This window comes from Rattus norvegicus, chromosome 8 (genome assembly GCF_021556685.1).
Source record: "Rattus norvegicus strain SHRSP/BbbUtx chromosome 8, alternate assembly SHRSP_T2T, whole genome shotgun sequence".
NCBI lineage: Eukaryota > Metazoa > Chordata > Mammalia > Rodentia > Muridae > Rattus > Rattus norvegicus.
The window spans coordinates 11985640-12007960 of NC_141541.1; the positions used below are offsets into that span (position 1 = coordinate 11985640).

Consider the following 22321-nt stretch of genomic DNA (forward strand, 5'->3'; position numbering starts at 1 on the left):
TTCCACCTTAATAGAGTATTAAAAAAACTTAAAACATTCTGTATTTCTTTGGTGTATGTTATGTTTCTCTCTTTTTTTCTGATATTTATAATTTGGGTCCTCTCTTTCTTTCTTTTGGTTAGTGGGGCTAAGGATTTGTCAATCTTGTTTATTTTCCCAAAGAACCAGCTCTGAGATCCAACGATTCTTTGTATTGTATTGTTTGTTTCTATTTCATTCACTTCCACTCTTATTTTTATTTTTTTCTTCCCATCTGTGTTTGGATCAATTAATCAGGAGAAAAATCATAATACTAAATGTATATGTACCAAACACAGGCTCACCAAATTTTATACAAAGCATGCTCATGGAATTAAAGACACAGATTAACACAAGCCCAATAGTGGTATTCAGTCTCAGTGCCCCACTTTTAAAAAAAAGAAACAGGTCATCTAAACAAAAAGTAAAGAGAGAAACATAAGGATTAAAAGAGATCTTACATCGAATGTACCTTATGGATGTCTATAAAATAGTCCACTGAAGTGCCAAAGAACACAGATTCTATGTAGCAGTCCATGGAAGCATCTCAAAAGCAGAAAAACTGAGAGAGTCCCATATTCCTATCTGACCGTTACAGAATAAAACTCCAGATCCACAGCAAACAAAACTCTAGTAGGTGTAAATAAACTCACTGAGATGAAACAATTCATTAACAAATGATGAAAGAAATATGGTGATCAAAGAAGAACCCAAGAAAGACATCACAATATTCTTGGAACTGAGTGAAAATAGAAATATCCAGTCCCCTGAGACACATGAAGGTAGTTCTGGCTCTAAAAGTCCACATCCCACTTCCCAACTATTAAGCTGCTTTCTCTTAGGGATGACCATAGCAAAACGGGTCCTGGTGATCCCAGTCATATCCTCAGGCATCTTGCTGACCTGCTGGGGTGGCAGGCCAATCCACTCAGTCCTGTCAGGAGCATGCTGTTGCCTGCACCACGACCTAGCTATTCCCAGCACTGAACCTGGAGCAGAAGGAGCTGTCTGACATCGCTCATTGAATGGTGGCATCAGGAACGGGTATCCTGGCTATAGATCAGTCCATCAGGAGCATTGCCAAGTGATAAACCACAGTCACCAAGAACACAGAGGGGAATAGGAATGGCTACAGCCAGTCCGTGTGCATTTATACATCTGCCTGCCTGCAGAAGAGCAGAAGCATCGGATCGCTGGAGATGGGGTTACAAGAGCAACCCAATGTGGGTGTTGGGGCTATGAATTTAAGTCTTCTGGAAGAGCAACAAGTGCTCTTAACTGTTGGACTCTCTCCCTAGCACAAGAATTTAAATATTCTTGATAGAAAATTTAGTTCTCAATTACTAGAAACCTTAGCACGTTGGAGAACATGACCTAAAAATTACAACAGCATAAAAATCATTGTTCTGTTACAAATCATGTAAATATGTATGATTAATTTAGGAGAGTGTTGAAATATGCAGATGTTTGTGTGTGTGTGTGTGTGTGTGTGTGTGTGTGTGTGTGAGAGAGAGAGAGAGAGAGAGAGAGAGAGAGAGAGAGAGAGAGAGAGGGAGGGAGAGAGGATAAAGCTAACATTTTTCTGTTGCTGTGTGTCACGGCAGATGGGGAAGATATTACGAGGTCCATTCATGAAGTTCGTAGCACATGCGGCCTCCTTCACCATTTTCCTGGGGCTGCTCGTCATGAATGCAGCTGACAGATTTGAAGGCACCAAGCTCCTCCCTAATGAAACCAGCACAGATAATGCAAGGCAGCTGTTCAGGATGAAAACATCCTGTTTCTCATGGATGGAGATGCTCATTATATCCTGGGTAATAGGTAAAGACTGATTTCCTGTCTTGTTCTTTTTGCAGCCTTAGCAACTGGACTGAATCCTGATGATTGTTGCACATGATCAGTCATACAAATGTATGCAGCAGGAAACAGTGTTCCATGCACCGTGACTGTCTTTGTGATCTTCACAGTTGCTATGGTGGCCTTATTGCCAGTCACAATCTCTTCATATGCCATGTGATAATTGCATTCCCACCTCAGCTCCCAAAAGGAAGAAAGCCAGCAGGATGCCCGTAGTCAAACCCACCATCAATAAGCAGAACCTCTCATGTGAGGTTTGGGAGAGCTTTGCTTTCAAGCTTGAAAACAACCATGTTATTTTACATTGAGATTTAAGAGAAACTGAAGCTAATAGCCACTCATTTTTTATTAAAAATGTATTATATTCAAAGCCGTTGACATTCATCAAACCACATAGTTTCTCCGTACCTCAGATTTCCAATCTTTTATATATAATAATATCTATTTCATTTAGTTATGTGAGCATTAAATAGCTTACTTCCTCAGGTGGCTTGTGAGAGAGAAGCAATTCAGTATGAAGCATTACAGGATTTGATTTGTCTTTAGAGCTCACTTACACCTGTGGATTGTCACAAATTACAAAGCATGTGAGAAAGGTGTCTCATGGATATTTATGAATAAATACATTGAACAGTTATTGAGTGTCACTGGGTAATAAGGACACTGAGCTGAAAGGAAGTAATCTGGGTAACAAATCAATAAATTAATAATAAAATCTCATTTGTAGAAAATGCTACAGTTGGGGAACTTGTAAGTTGCTACCCAAGTACAGATTAGACATTTAAATCTGAGTGAGGTAGGACAAAGAACAATCAGGAAATCCTCCCTAAATACCAATGGTACCTTTAAGTTAAGGGTTTGGGGAAAAGGAAATGCTAACCAGATCAAGCATTTGAAAGATAAGGACACAGAAGGCATGGGAGAACCAGGTATTGAGCTGTGGCGCTGTGACAAGACTGGACCACTTGAGATATTATGAGGCTTTCCTAGCTGGTATCAGGGTGCTTCATGGATGTGGATGACAGATGTGAGCCGTTTAATGATCAGAGGGTGATTTCCAGTGGTTGGTGATGGGTTCTGAGCACATTTCAGAAATGCTTCTATGGTTTTGAGGTAGAGGGAGGCTTGAAGGAGTGGTGAACCCAGAGGCTGAGCTCATTGGAGGAAAGTGACCTGAGTTCATCATGGACAGAACAGGACCTGAGAATGACTTAAAGGTTAAACTGTGGGTAACTTGGTGATTGTTGTGTGTCTAAGGGGGTGGGGGTTTGTGGATTAGAAGGTGTTACTGTCCTCTAGTGGGGAATAGAGAATGTCCTGCTTAGAAGGGGAAGCATGAAGGACTCCTTGTTAAATTTGTGATTAACTTTGAAATGTCCTAACATTTCCAGGGATAAATGTCAACTAAATCATAGGAAGTTTGGCTCCTGGAAGAAGTCTGGCCATAGACAAATTTGCAGAAATTCTTCAATCTCATGTGACTCTTAAGGCCTTGACTGCATGAAATTCCCTACGTAGCACTATGTAGAACATAAAGAAGACTCAAGAGCTTTTAATACAGAATCTCCAGTAGTCCATAGGGTCTGCTCCATCAACTGTCCATCTGAGTCCCCAGGAGAAATAATTGCAATCAATTTCATGTCACTTCTAGAACTTCCATGTCCTCTTGGCTTCTTCATATTGAAGCCCAGTGGATAATCATTTGAAATATTAGGAAGTTGCATGACAATTACAGCATGATTATTCTCAACTCTGAGGTAACTCAATAGCTACTGAGTTATTCAACACCTTTAAACCACTTCATTTCATATTTCTTAGAAAAACAGTTTTGCTTTAGTTTTTACAAAAATATTGGTAAACGTTGAACATAAGGCAAGACTTTGACTTTTAACTCTTTCTTTTCTAGTTTAATTGACAAAACTTGAAGAGATATATTTTATCTCTGTTTTATGACTTAAGAGCAAATACTATTATATCATCTTTATCTTGTTACACAAAGAACTAGCTTTTAATATATGAGTATAAATAAGATATATAATATAGAGGTTGGCACAAAAGGCAGGCTCGGTTAATCTCAGATAATTACAAATAATGATAAATAATAATTATTAAAAATTTCACTGGATATTTTCCGTTTTTCTTCACAGGATGAATATTTCCTATTAGAAAAGAGATGTCTTCTTAAGTACAAGATATCATTTTTAAAAGAAAGAAATTTTATAGAGAGAGTTAGAGATAATGAAAGCTCATTTCATTCTGTATCAAAATTCATTCTTTCCATAATTTGATATTTTTAGTATAGAGTTAGATACTTTTCAATAAAAAACAAAGCTGAAAATATTAAATTAACCTTTAATGTTATGAAGAAAAGTATGTTTGTTTTGCTTCAGAAATTATGTCACAATGCTTACTTGAAGAAAAAACAAAAAGTAAAACAGCTAGCTATGCACATGTGGTATACGTGAGGTTTCTGGTAATACTGTGTATTTTCATGTTTTTTTGTTCTTGCAAGAAAGTCACAGAGCCTTCTACAAATATTAAGAAGAAACTGCCTATGTGGGTCAATGGCTGGATGTGTTACATTGGTTGGTGCAAAATAGTCATGTTTTTAAAAACAGAAAACAAATATTTGACTTTCATTTGATGAAAATTCTAACAGCCAAAAAGTAGAACTGATATTCCAAGAGATTTGTGGCAAGGCAGGATAACTGCACACCCATGTTGATGTAAAGTCTAGCGGGAACACAGTCAGGGTGCAGGTTTAAAAGTGCTTAATATTCAGAAGTCCATGGGTCACTTATTTGTCACCTACAGGGAGTTGTTGGAATCCTGGGTTGACTCTAAGAGGGTAAGATCACACTCAGGGCTGCCATTGTCCTGCTGTGGAGACCAGGGCTGCAAGATTGACAAAGGACAGTGCTTGCCTGTGACAGCAGCTGCAGAGTGAGTGACAATGAGTTACCTCACTGGAGTGGTTCTCAGAAGATTAGCAAACTATAGAATGAGGGACCCCACAATGAGTTTCTTGGAGGACTTGGGGTGTTACTTTTCATTGCTGAAGGTGATAGAAAGAAGGGGGCACAGTATTGTAACTTGAGCCAACTCCATTGGTGGCTGGGGGTCTCATTTAGAGAGAAAGAAGATAAAATATGCCTGGAAGGAGGGGGCAAGCAGGATACATTGAAGCCTAAGCTGCTATAGTTTCACAGCTAAGCACAGCTCTGCTAGAAGAGCACACAGGTTAGCAGTACTTTAGAGAAATTCAAATGTAGAGAGAGCTGGCATACTTCCCACTGCGCTAGAGAGCAGAAATAGAGCCAGCACACTCTCTTTGAAGAGGTAGTCCTCACAATCTGGCAGCAGAGCAAGTCTCCCTCAGAAGTAATAAGTCACTCACCCAGTGCTGTGTAAGCATTGTGGTCCCTATGGAGAGCTCTCTGACCCAAATGTGGGCAGTTTCAAAAGTTCTTAAGCAACAGCCCGGGGGTGGGGATGGCAGAGAGGGAAGCAGATGGGCATACTTCCTTTACGTTGAATACCTCTGAATGCTTGCTGTGCTTTGTTGACTACAACAAGATACCATTTATATCATAGAAAAGAGGAAGGAAAGAAATGAGGAAGAATGGAAAGCTTTAAAGATGGTGGATTGTGTGGGTTTTATGGAGTTCCCCTCGGTCCCTGTGTATCAGTAGACTATGTGATCGCTGACTTCCCAGAGGTCGGAGCTGCTGTGCATTACTCTCCATCATTGTGGTCTTTGTTGAGGTTGGAAGACACCTGGGGATCATACCAAGAACTTAGATGTCTTAGGTTTTCCTATCTTGTTCATTGTTTTGGTGTGAATATGAGTCTTGCATTATTTTCTGTTACAAATTTATAAGAGTTCATAGAAAGTCAATGTTAATGCTCCCTTAACCTGAAATTACCTAATATGAGTGTGAAATTGCCTTGCCTGTAAGACCACATTCTCTGATTCTTTGTGCTGTACTGAGAAAAGCACATGATATGTTCTCAGAGAGCAAAGGCCATGGCATTTTCCTTCTCTCCTCAGGGCTCCTCAGGTATTGGATTGGCATGTTCTGTGATAGACATGAGATGATTGTGAGAACGGGGCTGGGGCTGCTGAAAATTAGGAAAGCATCCTATTTCTTAGGTTAGGAAGTTATTTATGAAATAAGGCTTGAACACAGGGTTGAATTTTATTTCGCCACAGGGCGCTAAGAGGAGATTGGGATGACAGAACAGAAGGCATTCTTAACTTTTTTAAATCAAGTAATATTAGTCAAGTTAAGAGAGAGGATACGTGAATATTATGAGTAAACCAAAGAAGGAAGGACAAAAATTGTTTGTCATAGTTTCTTCCCAAATGTTAGTACTGCAATCTACATTTTCACATGGCATTTTATTTTACATTGTCTTGCAAAGTAGGTAAATTTACACTCTCATTTTGAAAGCTGCATTCTTGGAGTTATTGGAGATCAAAACCTCACAACTAACAGCCCTAAGCACTGCATTAAATGTTTGGAAAACCATGAAGTGTTGGTAATTACATCAAAGATGTCAACTACTATCCGTACACTGATACTAATTGCTACTTTAATGTCCTTTAGTCTTTCAAGATGCTAATTTTAAATTTGTTCACAGACTGCATGCCATTTAATTTTTTTTATTAACTTGAGTATTTCTTATATACATTTCGAGTGTTATTCCCTTTCCCGGTTTCCGGGCAAACATCCCCTCCCCCCTCCCCTTTCTTATCGGTGTTCCCCTCCCCATCCTCCCCCCATTGCCGCCCTCCCCCAACAGTCTAGTTCACTGGGGGTTCAGTCTTAGCAGGACCCAGGGCTTCCCCTTCCACTGATGCTCTTACTAGGATATTCATTGCTACCTATGAGGTCAGAGTCCAGGGTCAGTCCATGTATAGTCTTTGGGTAGTGGCTTAGTCCCTGGAAGCTCTGGTTGCTTGGCATTGTTGTTCATATGGGGTCTCGAGCCCCTTCAAGCTCTTCCAGTTCTTTCTCTGATTCCTTCAACTGGGGTGTGTTCTGGTCCCTCAAGATACACATAGAAATACTAAATAACCAATGTTTACATTGAAAGAAGTGCAATTTTATTAAGGAGCATTTTTTTTCTGAGGGTCAGAGGTCAAGGGCTGCCAAACCAGGTGCACATTTAGCCCTCAGGGTTGGAGAAGGGGAGAAGGCATCTTTGGTTAGATGTGTTCGAACTTTCATTCACACAAAGAGAAATACGGCAAGGCCGTTAATATTTGAGCCAAAGTCCCCATCAGAGGAGTTTTATGTATTTCTTTGTCTGTCTGGGTGTGGCACACAGTAGGAAGGGTACAAGTGGTTTTCGAGAGGCCATAGCTGAGGCCAATGGTCAACAGAGGTTCTGTATTTAGAAGTTAGTGTGCTATTCCTGTGACCTGTAACTTACAGTAATTTATATGACAATTTATATCCAATGTCTGCATAACTACATTGTGAAACTGAGCATTTCCATTTTAAGTGTGTATATGTTTGTTTGGGTTATCATAATGAACATCTTAATTATTTTTTCCTTTGCTAGAAATAGAAGACCATTTCACTTGAGATTCTTACTCAGTATCACTTGATTGCTTTCTGGTAGTTCGGTGATGTTGGACTGTGGTTTTTGGGGGTGGGAAAGGAAGGTGGGGGATATTTACAGGGCTGTGAATAGCCAGTGAGACTTTTCCAATTGTTTTTCGCCATGGAAGAGCTACAGTTAGAATGAAATTGATCTGTTATATTAACTCTTTACCAATGCAGGAATGATATGGGCTGAATGTAAAGAAATCTGGACTCAAGGCCCCAAAGAATATTTATTTGAGTTGTGGAATATGCTTGACTTTGGAATGTTAGCAATCTTTGCAGCATCATTCATTGCAAGATTTATGGCATTCTGGCATGCATCCAAAGCTCAGAGCATCATCGATGCAAATGACACTTTAAAGGACTTGACAAAAGTCACACTGGGGGACAACGTCAAATACTACAATCTGGGTGAGTTTACAATACTGATTAAACTAGTGACAATAAACTACTTTCTTGTGAAAGAGACATCAGTAGTAGTAGTTGTTCTCCACTTCACGTAAAATTGTTTATTGATAGCATCTGCATTTGACAAATAGCATCAGTGTCTGAAGAATCATGCTTTCTGCCTCTCCTTTTTATTTATCTTCTGATTGGAAACCTTTATTAACCAAAAGAACCATCCCCCATTATCTCTTGGATCAACTCAATAGCTATCAAATCCACTGAGAATCACTATCACATACCTCATATATGTGTATTTTATGCTTCCTTTTTATTTTTATTTATGTCTTTGTGTGTTTCTCATGTAAGACTAAGTACCTAAAGTGTACAGCAGTTGTTAGATCCACTGAAGCTAAAGTTACTGGTGGTTATGAGCTGTTCAACAGGACTTATGGGAACTGAGAAGCAACATTCTTAAACACTGAGCCCTCTCTCTACTCCATTTTTTTCCTAGTCTACTAAGATAGATAGTCCACATTAGACAGTGATCCAAAAAGAGGCAGAATAGGTATTTGACCAATCATGTCTTTCATGTCATGAAAGCATCCCCTTCCTTCTAAAGCCTCTACTAAAGTCTTATTTTGGCTGTACCTTTGTTTATAACAGTGTAAGGAAGCAGAGATCTTATCATCGGCTCCTCCCCTTCATCTATTTCAGTATCCCGTTGATTCTTATGCTGTTTAAACTCACTTGACCATTCACCTAATGCACAGACCTGAGCAAACTACTTTGTAGTACTTCTGTGAGAACAACTTGAGTAGTAACAGTGAATCATATATGGCTTTTTCTTTTTCTCTTTAGTCTTCTCCTCCTACTTTTTTTTTTTTGAGATAGGGTTTCTCTGTGTAGTCTTGGTTGTGCCGTGAAGTTCACTTTGTAAACCGTGCTGGCCTTCAACTCACAAAGATCCATCTACCTATAGTTCCCAAGTGTCATGGTTAAAAATAAGCACCACCACACCTGGCCAAAAATGTATGGCCTCTTAATGCAGGCTTTGTTGGAGCATTTGACAGGATCACATGTTGATGGTAGGAGTTCATTAGATATTTGTCTAATCAACCATGTTCAATAATTGTGAAATGTTGAAATAGAAAAGTTTACATTTGAATTATGCACACGTGATGAAATGATACTTGAGTTTAAATAAGAAAGGAGATGATTATTACAAAACCACAATGAACATCATGTTATGTGAAACAAGACTGGCATGGAAAAAGCCTCATGACGTCACTTACATGTGTGTTCTCATAGAGTACATCATACTGGTGGTTGGCAGGAACAGAGTCATGTGGGTCAGAGAGAAGATCATATTGTAGTCAGACACAGTTTACAAATGCTACTGTTCTTTTCTACAGCATGGTGCCTGGGGTTATCAGCAGCATATTGTGCAAGGGAAAATTGCAGAAGACAGTTACCTTTAAATGTTCTTACCACACAGAAAAAGTTTGTGAGGTGATTGATATGTTAATGAAATTAATTTAATCAGTATGACATGTCAACACGTGTGACATTGAATCCATATACACATGACTTGAAAAAGTTTATATTTGAACCTATTTTCCTTTCAAGACATATAAGCTGTTTCAACCCAAAAGTCTTTGAAGTCTCCAGGAAGGCTCTCTGTAAATAATAATGACACTGTTTCCAACCAGGCATTGAATAAGTTGAGAGATAAAACAAATGAATGAATATGGAGTTGAGTCCTAATCATTATTCCTAAACCTGATAAAAGGGTAGATGTCATAAATCTGAACCAGACCGATCACCAAGGCTGAGTAGCAGAAATTGTAAGAGTTATCATCAAATTTCTCAATGAGGGGTGACATGGTGATTTCAGTAAATGGTTGATCTTCAGGGATGCTTCTGTGGGGATCTGAGAAGTCCCATAAGACTAAAGATGATGATGCCAGGCCCACGATCCAAACAGACTTTTTCCCTATCCCAGATTAACAAACCAGGTGAATTATTTTTTCTCCCCTGGAGAAAAGTGACTAGAATGGAAATAAAGTACAGTATTTGCCAAAGGAAAATCATCCCTCCCATAGGAACTTGGCTTTTGGGGAAATATAGTCCTTTTGAATATTTATTGAAACTCTCTAGTAAGAAATCTGTTAACTGACACCTTTGTGGGTTTAATATCTATATTACTAAAGTCTCCTTATTGTGAATTCTTAGTACTTACTTCAATTCTAATTTTTTATTTAAGTAGTTTCCTAAAATATACTCAAAAATATCTATTTATAGGGGACACTCAAAACACTATAAAAAGGAAACACATTCATAAGTTCTGTGTTATCCTTTCCTAATTCTAATTCTCTGCAAATGAGGAAATGCAAAATTATAATTATATTCTCCTGCTTCTTACACACTGTGTTGCATTTATTTTCTTCATAATGGTCTCTTAAGTGGGTTTTGATGGCTTGATGTAATAATGCCAGAAGAAATTATTAATGAATTATAGAAATTTTTTGTGACAAAATAGACTTGTTTTACTGACCAATAAAAAGTATTTCTAGTAAGTTTAAATAACAAGGAGGATAAGCCACAAATAACATTATTTTGTAGTTATAGTTCAAGATGATGAATACTTCAACAGAGTAATGGACAGATGTTTTTAAGCACTGTCCGTATGTAAACAATGAATTTTGAAGGGCATATGAGAGCCACAGGAGCAGAACCACCTAATTGCTAGAGAGGGAGAAATGAAACTGAGGGGTAATTTGCATAAGTTCTTTCTTCCATTTGTAGCTATCAATAAAATCAATAGAATCAGTTGCTCAACTGGTCTACAGGATTATATTATACTGAGAATTCATAACAAATCACCCCAATCAAGTAAGAATATGCTACAGATACTTGAGAAGTTCTTCAGAGAACAAACTTACACTTGGGAAATTTGATTGAACATTTATTTTCTCAGAGAAGAATTTACCTAAGTAAATAAACCATGGGAACTTACCATAATCTTTGTCTCTGATTATTTTTTCTCCAGCCAGGATAAAGTGGGACCCTACCGATCCTCAGATCATCTCTGAAGGTCTTTATGCAATCGCGGTGGTTTTAAGTTTCTCCAGAATAGCTTACATTTTACCGGCAAATGAAAGCTTTGGACCTCTGCAGATTTCACTTGGAAGAACAGTGAAAGATATCTTCAAATTCATGGTCATATTCATCATGGTGTTTGTAGCCTTTATGATTGGAATGTTCAACCTCTACTCCTACTACATTGGTGCAAAACAGAATGAAGCCTTCACAACGTATGTGGTGCTATGTGTCTTGATGGTAGAGGCTGCAGATTAGAGGATTAGGAGGGGGTTTGACCAATAGCATTTATGCTTGCAGGTCTACACTTTGGTGCAGACCTCTTCTCTCGGTATGCATTAGCAAGATGAGGAGATCTTAAAGTGGATTGCAAGAAGACTAGCATATAGGAAACTTCCCAACATAAAATGATGATAAATAATGTTTTTAGAATCAGATTAGATGACAAATACCTCCCACACATACATTTATTATCTTCAGTCCACAAAAAGGAGAAACCAAAGCTCACTAAAGCTAAGCAATGTTGCATAAGTGCTGACAATGCTGGCTATGTAGCATCGACTGTTCTACATCACGGGCCATTCTCTTTAACGGGGAATCCAGAAGACTAGGTATGAGGACAGCTGCTCTCACAGCTCGGTTTCCTGGAACCTATCATCATCACCACCACCACACACAATTGCAAATATTGTGCTGCAATCGGTGTTTTAAATGTCGGAGCCTCCCTGTCACATGACAAATGACATCTCAAGAGAAGCTCACTGTTTTTCACATTCCTAAGTGCATTTTTAAAGGGGAAATTAAACCAACTGGGTTAAACACATAGGCTTAACCTTGGACAAACAATTATGTCTATAGCACCACAGTTTTTCCCAGGTCATTCCAGGAATTTTGGCGCCATTGTCTGTATTTATAGTGTCCTATTTCCTGATGTATCATTACTTTCTATTTATTTTGTATGGGTGAAAGCACAGATGAACTAGAACTAAAATCACTTTAGCATGTTGTATTTCTTTAAAGCAATTCATTTAACTTTGCCAACCCATTGATCATTTAAATACAAATGTCTGACAGCTGTGAAGTGATCTCATCGCCTTTACTATCTATCCAATGCTAAACCTCAAGGCATGCTTCTCGTTCACAGCATCACATCTTTGCAGTGAACCCAGATCTACAATTTTACCCATTTACAGAAGGGAAACTAAAAAGTCAGGCAATTTTGACTTCTCATAAGTATCAAGCAGTTTGCAAGAATATTGAAAAAGCTGATTTATGATGATGCTATTATTATGTAATCATATCTTTTCTCATATTTTTCTTTCTGTTATTTGATTCCCCAGAGTTGAGGAAAGTTTTAAGACTCTGTTCTGGGCTATATTTGGTCTTTCTGAAGTGAAGTCGGTGGTCATCAACTACAATCACAAGTTCATTGAGAACATAGGCTATGTTCTGTATGGAGTCTATAATGTCACAATGGTCATTGTTTTGCTAAATATGTTAATTGCGATGATCAACAGTTCATTCCAGGAAATTGAGGTATGAAATCTATAATCTCTTATAGTCCATGCTTACATCTTTCAAGTAGTGTAAGGATCAATAATCAATGGAATGAAGCAGATTCTGCCTGCTTTGCTATTTCTCCACATTCCATGCTTGTTCGGTCTATATTGGTCAAGGAATGCTGAAGAGTTTAACTTTGCTCTTAAACACAGTATTGATGGAATCTGCTAGGTCTGCAAAGTCCAAATGCATCACTGTTTCTTCAAATTTAAAATAGTATAACGAGGTGAACTTTTTTTGTGGTGTTTTGTTATTCTACATTTTCAGAGATAGAATTTCTTGTAGTTCAAGCTAGCCTAGAACTTGCTGCATAGAAGAGAATGATCTTGAGCTCCTGGTCCTCCTGCTTCTATTTTCTGGGTCCATGTGCCACTGTACCTAGTGATGAGTTCTTATTTTAGTCAGCAGTTATTACCAACAGTCAGGTGTTGTGGCCCAAGCTGAAATCCCAACATTTGTAAGACTGAAGCAGATAGAATAACATGAGGGTCAGACCTGCCTGGGCTATGCAGTAAAACTCTATTTCAAAAGAACAATACCAAAAATGAAAAAGAGTTTAGAAATAATATTACTGTCCAAATCTGTTCTTGAGATATATTCAGAATTAATCCTTTCTCAAATTGGTGATGACTGTGGGTTTTTATTCCAAAAGTACCCTGAATGAATGAACGACTGAGTGAAGTATACTATCTCACAGGGTTCTTTAGAGTGTCAGAAAGTACACTTGATTTCTTGCATAGTGTTTATAAATAGCTGGGAGTTTTGAGATCAGTAGTCCTGCAAGCCTAGTAAAGTCTGAAGCAGACTTCAGAAGGAATACAGCATGAGTGTACCATGGAGCTCTGTCTTGGAAGTCTTAGGCCTTTTGTAGCCTTTCCCTCTTCTCTCTAGCCATGTGGCATTATAACAACTTGATAATTCTGTTTCCATGCTGAACACTCACATCTATTTGTACAGGATGATGCGGATGTGGAGTGGAAGTTTGCAAGGGCCAAATTGTGGTTTTCCTACTTTGAAGAGGGAAGAACACTGCCTGTCCCCTTCAATCTTGTGCCAAGTCCAAAGTCCCTGCTTTATCTCCTATTGAAATTTAAGAAATGGATGTCTGAGCTTATCCAGGGTCATAAGAAAGGCTTTCAAGAAGATGCAGAGATGAACAAGGTGATTAGCTTGCTCAATAATCTCTAGGGCATAATTGTTGCCTTCATCGTGGTAAGCAGTAAGCACACCCTTTTAAAGGAGCTGTCCATAAATGAACCATGTCCCTCTATTCTCACTCCTCATCACTATATCTATGGTGCTCCTTGGTCTGTTGATTAGCAAGAACACACTGGAAAATTCCTACCTAAACAGTGTGTTTAAGAAAAATTTATGAAATGTAACTAAATCAATGCATTGTCTGATAGATACTGAAAGTGAGAGCATTTGGAGCCTTATCGTGCTCTTCATGCCCAAGTTCCTCACTTCACTGTTACTGAAATGCCAGGAGTTATGAACAGCTGATGGGAGCTGGGCTGACTCTGAGATAGCATGTGCATAGCAAAGTTCAGGAATGATTGTTCACACACAATGTGGGAAGTCAGTGTCTGCAGCAAGGTTTTTGATGAAAGAAGGTCTAAGATTACTGACTAGAAATAAGAATCCCAGCAGGCAAGTTAATCTCAAGAAAGAACAGATCAAGAGTACTGTTCAGATGATGGGGTAGGAGTCATGCAGTATAAAAAGTTCACTTGATATCTTATATAGTGTTTATAAACACATGAGAGTTTTGAGGTCAGTAATCCTGGAAGCCTTTCAAACACATACTCAGTGCTGTGTGTGCCCTGCACAAGGCTCCTTTGTGGCTGCTGAGTAGCATACCAAGTATCATTGTTAAGTTTCCAGCCACTTCCAGGGGAGGTGGGTCAGGGTGGTGACAGCTCTCAGTTTCTTCTTCAAAAGGAGTTTGAAAGGAACAAGGATCTTTTTAGAAAATTCGTTTTGGTTAGAGATTATAGGCATTTTTTGTCTTCTCGAAAATTGAGAAGTAAGTCAATGAGCAAAAGTTATAAATAATTCAATTTGAGTTTTATAAAGAACGAGTTCATAATGATAAGATCTTCCAAGCAGAGTGTTGGATAGTCGTAGGAAGTATGGTGCCCCTGTAACTGTTGCCAATCAGAAAACCATGAGTGTCTGACAGTAGGAGAAGTTCCTCCCTAGATTGGGTGGCCCATTGACCAGATTTGCGGGTTCTTGAAATAACAGGAGTCTGTCATTCGCTGTCACTGAATGGAAGGAAAACACTTTTCAATAGTTGTTCCAGCTGCATGAGACTCTGAATCAGGGACAAGCTCCATTGGTTCAGATTTCCTCACCTCTACATTGCAGAGATTAAATCAAATCAATATAGAAAGTGATTTTAAAATTCTAAATAATTGTGCGTAGAAATTTGGGGGAAAAATGCATCTATGGCCTTCCTCCATATATCTAGTTTAGTCAGTGGATTAATGGAAAAAATTCTTTACTCAATGTAATTAAATATACAGTTGTCAGATTTGATAAGAATTATAGCATGTGAAAATTAATGTTTAAATAAATATACAAGGACTTGTTAAAGGGAAGACTCAAAAAGAATGTATTTCTGACACTAACTCATGCTGTAGGATTAGAGCAGGTAGATTTTGGGATATGGTCCAACTGAGTAATCTAAAGATTGAAGAGTAAAACTTGGCCATGTTACTGGACTCATTTAAATGTCTATCTTTTAAAGAGAAATGAAGAAAAGAAATTTGGAATGTTGGGAAGTCATGAAGACCTTTCAAAATTTTCACTTGACAGAAATCAGGTAAGTTAATACTTGAAACTAGGAATTCACATCTACGTTGCCTGGGATCAGAGTTATCTTGTCAGAGAAAAGAACCCATGTTTGTAAGCGATGTTAAGGGATGTGTTGTAGCAGCTTGAGAGATGGCTCAGTGGGTAAGAGCATAGGCTGCTTTTCCAGGGAACCCATGTCCAAATTTACACACATACGTCGTAGTCCATAACCTTTGTAACTCCAGTCCTAGGGGATCCAATACCCTCTTCTGGACTTCATAGGCACTAGTATGCACAGGCATGCATACAGACATAACACCAGTGCACATTAAAAAGTAAGAGAAATAGATAACAGCCACATTAATAGTATTAACAGGCACCCTGACAACTTTCAATGATTTTGTAATTGAGACGAGAGGATGCATCTGTGTTCTTTTACAAAAGGAAATTAGCATGTGTGTAAACTGTGGGACTGATGGGTAGTGGGGTACAAGGCTAATGGTAGGAAGGAGGCACTGGATTCGATGGTTCGTGTTAACTGCACTGAAGAGCAAGTGAAGCTAATGAGGTCTGTCAGGCAGCAAGCAGCTGTTTGCAAAGGTACCGTGAGGATTCAACAGATGTTGTGGCCAGTACAGTTCCTAATGAGTTAGGTATCTTGAGGTACACTAAATGGAAGACAGCAAATCCTCGATGATAAGGATATTTGCTCCCTTCCTTGTTAGTCATAGGTCATAGGTTCCAATAGACACTAAAGAGAAATTCAACTAAGCAAATCCAGAGAGCAATTTGTCGGAAGGCCCTGTGTTCACTTGTACATAACAAAATCCCCAAGCTTCATGGGCGAAGCAAGACAGTTGTTTTCATTTTTCCTCCTCTCGTATAACCTGCCCCAGTGAGACAGCATGTGGGGTTTGTTAAGGGTGAGTGGCTGTGATTCTCTTGGAGTTTTCTTGTCCTGGACACAAGATGACAGCTTTACCTGCAGTCATTTCACTCCCTGTGAAGGTAGGAGAGTGGAATGACCGTGTACCAAGAATCATGGCTAGCTAGCTGAATCCCAAAAGCATCTCTGAGGCACTTCTGTTGTGCTGGTTGGCTATAATGTGTTGTGTAGCTGCTCTGAGGAAAGAAAGCAAAGGCCAAAAGGGAGGCCACTGCTGTCTGCTTTTAACTGAATATTTTATGTCCCTCACCAAAACACAGCTATTCTCAAGGACTGTGTGACCATGATCCCCAGTCTCCCAGGTTCCTTTCTTATCCTCTCTGCCATGAGTCTGTCAACCATTTCCTACTTTAAACCAGAACCTGATGCGCAGGTCTTAATATAGAGCACCTAGGGCTAGAAGCCCTACTTCGATTAGGAATTTTATCTGGAAGAAGTTTCACTGAACACGATCCCAAGCAGGAAGGGTGGTAGAAAGGAGGTGTGGGTATGACACACCCAGGAATCCAAGAGGCCTGCTGCAGCCTGAGGCTTTAGTTTGCAGCATGGGGGCCATGAGTGAGATAGTAGCCAGTGAAGGGAAAATAGCCTTCAGCCCTCAGGGCAGTGACCACCAGTGTTGTGAGGAATTGGCACCATCTTGCTATTTAGAGCTGCTTCTCTTCTGACCAAGACACCAGGCATTTTCAAATGGTGCAGATAAGGGAGGCATAGAGTGAAATAATGTTTTTAAGAGTGCCCCAAGGTCTACTTTCTCTGTGGGGAGCTGGTGTGTTTGTTGCAGGGACACGTGTGTGTCGTGCATTCATGTGTGTGCATGTGTGTGATCACGTGTGTTTACATTTTAAAGAATTACAGAAAAACAAGTGAAGAATTTGGCAGAAATAGTATGTGGCTCACAACTACCAAGTATTTACTATCTGGTCACAACAGAAGCTTCCTGCTCCAGGGCTTGTGCTGATGTTATGACAAGAACACTTTGAAAACACAGAGCATATTTGAATATTTATAAAGGATTTCCTCAGGATAGTGCATGGCTGTAAGAGTTATGCTAGAAACATTATCGGGATGGCTCCTTCCTCATGTGTAGGATGTAGGCAGCAAACACGATGAACATCCGCTCAGTTAATGCAAATAAAGTGCTTATGACAGTATCTAAGCTGGAGTAGAATAGAGTGGGTTCTTATTATTTTATTAGCATTGTGAGAGCAAACACAAGCACACATTTGATAGTCACACAGGGAGACAGAACTGAGACTAGGCCTAAACTCCTAGAGAAAGGGTCCAAACAAAAAAGGAAAGGAGTCCAGCTAAATAATGTAAGTGGGTGTGTCTGGAAAAATAATTGCAATAACTGAATTAGTAAGTGGAAAAATGGTAATGATAATAGAAAATCATCAGCCACTTGGAAGCCAGCATACATTAATTGAGCATTAATTGAGGAATGGCACCAACATTAACTTCTGTTGGGTGTGCTTGGCCACACACACACACGCACACGCACACACACACACACACACACACACACACACACACACATTCTCAACATTATATTCATTTTCCCATTACACTCTGGCTAAGAATTTACATAAATTGAATGAACCTGTCAGGCTGGTTCCTTACTGTAGTTATTATAGTCTCAAAGGAAGACTAAACGAAGCAAAATAAACTCTGAAACAAGGCACATGGTGGGATGTATACTTGGCCATTTCTCCTTCCTTTTCCCTGGTGAGGTCATGCTGGTCATGGCATGGTAACCAGTCCCCAGACCAAGAAGAATGTGTGAACATCTAGGTAGCACAGGAATGGCTTAGTTGATCCAGTTGTGGAGTTTGGGGTGAGATATTGATTCTGTTGTCAATTTGACAATAAGAGATATTCGTGTGGTTGTATACTGTGGCACTCATGTCTTTCTTCAAGAAAGAGTGGTAATTTTGTAACTAGCAGCAGCCTCTCGGTGTAGACCTTTGAGATTTTGTCACGCTCTTGCTATGACTGTATTCTTTAGGTTCCAGGTCCTCTGTCTCACACGGAACATCATCCACCAGCCCCCCAACCCCTGTGCAATCTAGACACTGGAATGGGCTGGCTTTCTCCAAGGCAGTCTCTGTTCCTTTCCCTCTTTCATAGGCAAGCCATCCCTCAGTGTTGAGGGGAGCAGTGTGTGGAGGGAGAGTGAGAGAGGATAATGAGGAAGAGAATAAGCAGAGCACATGATTCACATCTGTACAGGACATAATAAAGCTCATTATTTTGCATGTGCTGTGACCTATCATTCTGGATATGTCCCAAACTTCGAGAACCATCTTTGACACTTGCTTACTGGATAATCAAATCAACATAAATGTCAATTTTCCTTACTATGTGAGATTCTGGTTTCAAATGATTTTATTTGAAAAAAAATAATTTCAAACCAGCCATTTATATTGAAAATAATCTTTTCCCAGTGTTGCTGAGGGAGGTTCCTCTGGGAATGTTCCTTTCTCATAAAGGTCCAGGTTTGAACACCTATGGTTCAGTCTTCATTACCCAAAAGCTCAGCTCATTCTCTTTTATAAAGTCAGCCTCTAGGATGGCAGTTTCTCTTTCATCCAAGATCCCTCTCTGATGGCTCGCAAGTTATAGTCTTTAATTAGCTATGGAAAGGCTCACTGGGATGGGCATACCATTTACTGCAGGCATACCATGAAATCAATAGGGTGAGCCAGGTCAAAGTTCTTTTCAAAACTAACTGAGAAGACCTTTTCATTACTGTCTGTCACATGCTTTATTTTGAGTGTCTACTGGCTCTAATGGAGGATAGCCTCCGCTTTTCAGACATGTAGTGCCACATAAGAGTGTAATTGAGAATCAGTCTCTGCCATTCAATATTATACACATAAACCAGCTAATGCAGAGTGATGTTTTAATTCCTGCTCTGCTCCTGTCTCAAAATAGGTCACTGACACACTGTTGATGTCACAGTAGGTTTCATGCCTTTCGGGTAGTTTGCTCCACCCTGGATTCAGTGAGAATATTGTTTTGTTTGTTTTTTTTTTTAATGGTTCTTACAGCTAGGACTTGTAGTCACCAAATAGGGCAGGAGCTACTGAAAAGCAAATCGTCTGAAAAAGCAAGCAGAGAAAATACAGGGCTAACTTTTACATGACCTTGTAAGAACTCTCAATCTTTTTGCATTAATATATGACAGAAGGTTCTGGAAACATATGCATTCATTAAGCTCAAGGGAAGTTGGGCATGGGAGCTCATGCTTCTAATCCCAATGCTCAAGTAGCAGAGGCAGGAGGATTGCTGTTCAAGGCTGGCCTGGTGTACAGAGTGAGTCCTAGGCCACTCAGGGATATGTGGTAGAAACCTATTTAAAATATAAGAAAGGCAAGACTGTAGGAGATTATGGGGGACTAATACTATGTAATTCTCTAAATGTCTTATTCATGGCCTTGGGCATGAATCAAAAGCAAGGTTTGCAGATTATCCCCAGATCAAGTAGATGAGAACTGTTTATGAACAGACTTCAAACCATACAGTATGTACTTATGCCTCTATATAATTAAAATAACAACAATGGATATTGGCAACGCCTACCATTCTAAGCTGCAGGATCCATGCACCTTTTCTTTTGCAATATTATCCCTCCATTCTGCACTGGAGGTCTCTGAGCTCAGACAGGTAAAATACGTTGGCTAAATTCCAGTCTCAGACAAGTGGTAGTTAAAATCCAAGTCCACATCTACTTAGTTCTAAAGCAGGAGCTCTATACCAGCAGTGCACACAACAGTTCTCCTCACATCTGCATTTGGTGAAGCCTGAGTACGTCACCTCCAGCTCTTTTTTTCCTTGATTTTTCCTGGCTGCTGATAATTTAATCCTTACAAGATCAAGAAAACTCCAGAACTCTCTACATGCAGAAAAGGACTTGTATGTGGTTCATGGAACAGTACCTGTGTAGCATGTATAGTCTCATGCATTTGATCTCCATATCTTCCAAACATACACAAAATATAATTAAAGGATTTTTAAGAGCAGTCCATGCTTAGTTCTGAATTGGAGAGGGCGGCTATTTACAGATAGTTAGAACAAAGCTTGCGCTCAGTCCTTTGTGCCTTTATTGTGCCTACATCTCTAAATCTTAGATATTTTTCATACTGGCAATTGAATTACCTTTTATGAGCTAAAGAGCAAACCTGCCACTCTGCAGCTCTCTAGGCTTAGAGCCAGCAAGGCAGCTGAGCACAGGGCCAGATGATAAAGCAGGATTTTGTGCCACCAAGTGGTAACAAAGCTTTTTTGCACATTTGAGTACAGTTCCTTTTACACATTACATTGCCCGATTCAATTTTCAAATAACTATTTGTTGTGTTGTTTTGATGTATTGGAAAAATGATAATATTATTTCCTGAAATAACAAATTTATATCTTCTAGCCAGAGAAGGATGGGTATGAGTTAATACCTGTCTGCTTATGAACTGTTAATTGTAGTGATTTTCCCATTGACCCTCCATGGGGATGCATTTGATTTGAAGAATTTGGGGCTGTTGAGTGGGGTGGGGCTGCTATCAACATGTAGGGCTTAGAAAGCAGGCATGCTGCTCAGATGTTATTAGGGAATCTAAACAATGGATGACTTCACAGACTTTTGGAAAAGTCTTATTCCATTGGAAGATAGTTTATCCCCATGATATAGATTTAGAAGTATTCTGTTTTGCTGAAGATTATTTGTAAAAAAAATAAGTTTTTCTCCTAGAAGAAAAATGCCTTGAAGAATCCTCAGCCAGCATCTTTGCACGTGAATGTAGTTGGTTCCATTTATTGTGTACTGCCAAAATTCATTTTCTTTCTTTAAATCGCCACAATGGCAGTTCAGTAGCAAGTACAACTGAAGGGGACACTGTCCAGATCCCCGAATTGAAACGGTCTCATAGAGCTTCTGTAGCATCTGAGTTCTGTTTGGTGAGGCCCCTGGTATTCTATTGAGTGTCTAGGGTAGGTGCAGATTTGGCAATCAGACAGTGAATGCGTTCTCACCAGCAGATCAGCACATCATCACAAAGTCCCCAGCACGTGTATTTCCCCTTGTACCATACACCTACTTGTTGCAAGGCTAAAACATGACTCTTGTGAGAACATTGTGAGAGCCACAATGTCTGAGGGGCTCCACACATAATCTTTAGTAGCAGCAGTGATCAAAGACTCTTGTCAGGCCACTTCTTATATCTTATAAGACAGAGTACTATGGAATGAAAACAAAGAGCCTTATATACAAATATGCTCATCGGAAGGCACCAGACCATTAGCTCACGTGTGTAACTAATAATCTGTCACACAGTAACTAACAATACGAATTAAATCAGAGTGTCTAATTCTCTTTGTAGCTGGCACACAACAAACAATCAAGTACAAGGAGCTCAGAAGATTTCCATTTAAATAGCTTCAGTAATCCTCCAAGACAGTATCAGGTAAGCTCAGAGTACTTCAAGATGTAAATATTGGTTAGGTTCAGGCTTTCAAGCTCTGAACTTTGTTAAATTAAAATGAAATATCAGGATATTTTTCAACATCAAAGGTTGTATCCTGTGCTTATGGAGCAACTATCATATGCCTGGTACTTTCCAAATAGGGGATATATAAACAGATAATCACCTAGCTTAGAGCCTAGCTTCTTTGTAGAAGGCCAACATTACAAAACAAGGAAGAGGGGCTAGAGAAATGACTCAACTTAGGGGCACATACTGCTCTTACAAAGGACCCAAGTTTGGTTCCTACTACCCACATGACAGCTTACAACAACCTATAACTTCAGCTCCAGGGCATCTAACCCACTCTTTTGACTTTCAAGGTCTCCTACACTCTTGTGAATATATGTGCACACAGATACACATACATATGCATGATTTTAAATGTAAACCTTTAAAAATAAAACCAGAGCAAAATTTACCTCACCTTCTCCCACTGTGAAATAAAGATGGTCTACTTGTGAATAGACCGTATCTGCTGCTTGTATATGTGTATGCATGTGTACAATTTTATATATGGTAATGTT

General features: G+C 39.3%; 1 protein-coding gene across 5 annotated transcripts in view; it reads left to right on the forward strand.

Moving 5' to 3' along the window:
* Positions 1-22321, forward strand: part of Trpc6 (transient receptor potential cation channel, subfamily C, member 6) — a 106946-nt gene that overhangs the window by 80633 nt on the left and 3992 nt on the right. For all 5 annotated transcript variants that reach the window (NM_001429128.1, NM_001429127.1, NM_053559.2 and 2 more), the window contains 7 exon segments: positions 1623-1839; positions 7668-7901; positions 10927-11191; positions 12317-12512; positions 13494-13697; positions 15289-15363; positions 21654-21737. In NM_001429128.1, the coding sequence (NP_001416057.1) occupies positions 1623-1839; positions 7668-7901; positions 10927-11191; positions 12317-12512; positions 13494-13697; positions 15289-15363; positions 21654-21737 (1275 nt within the window).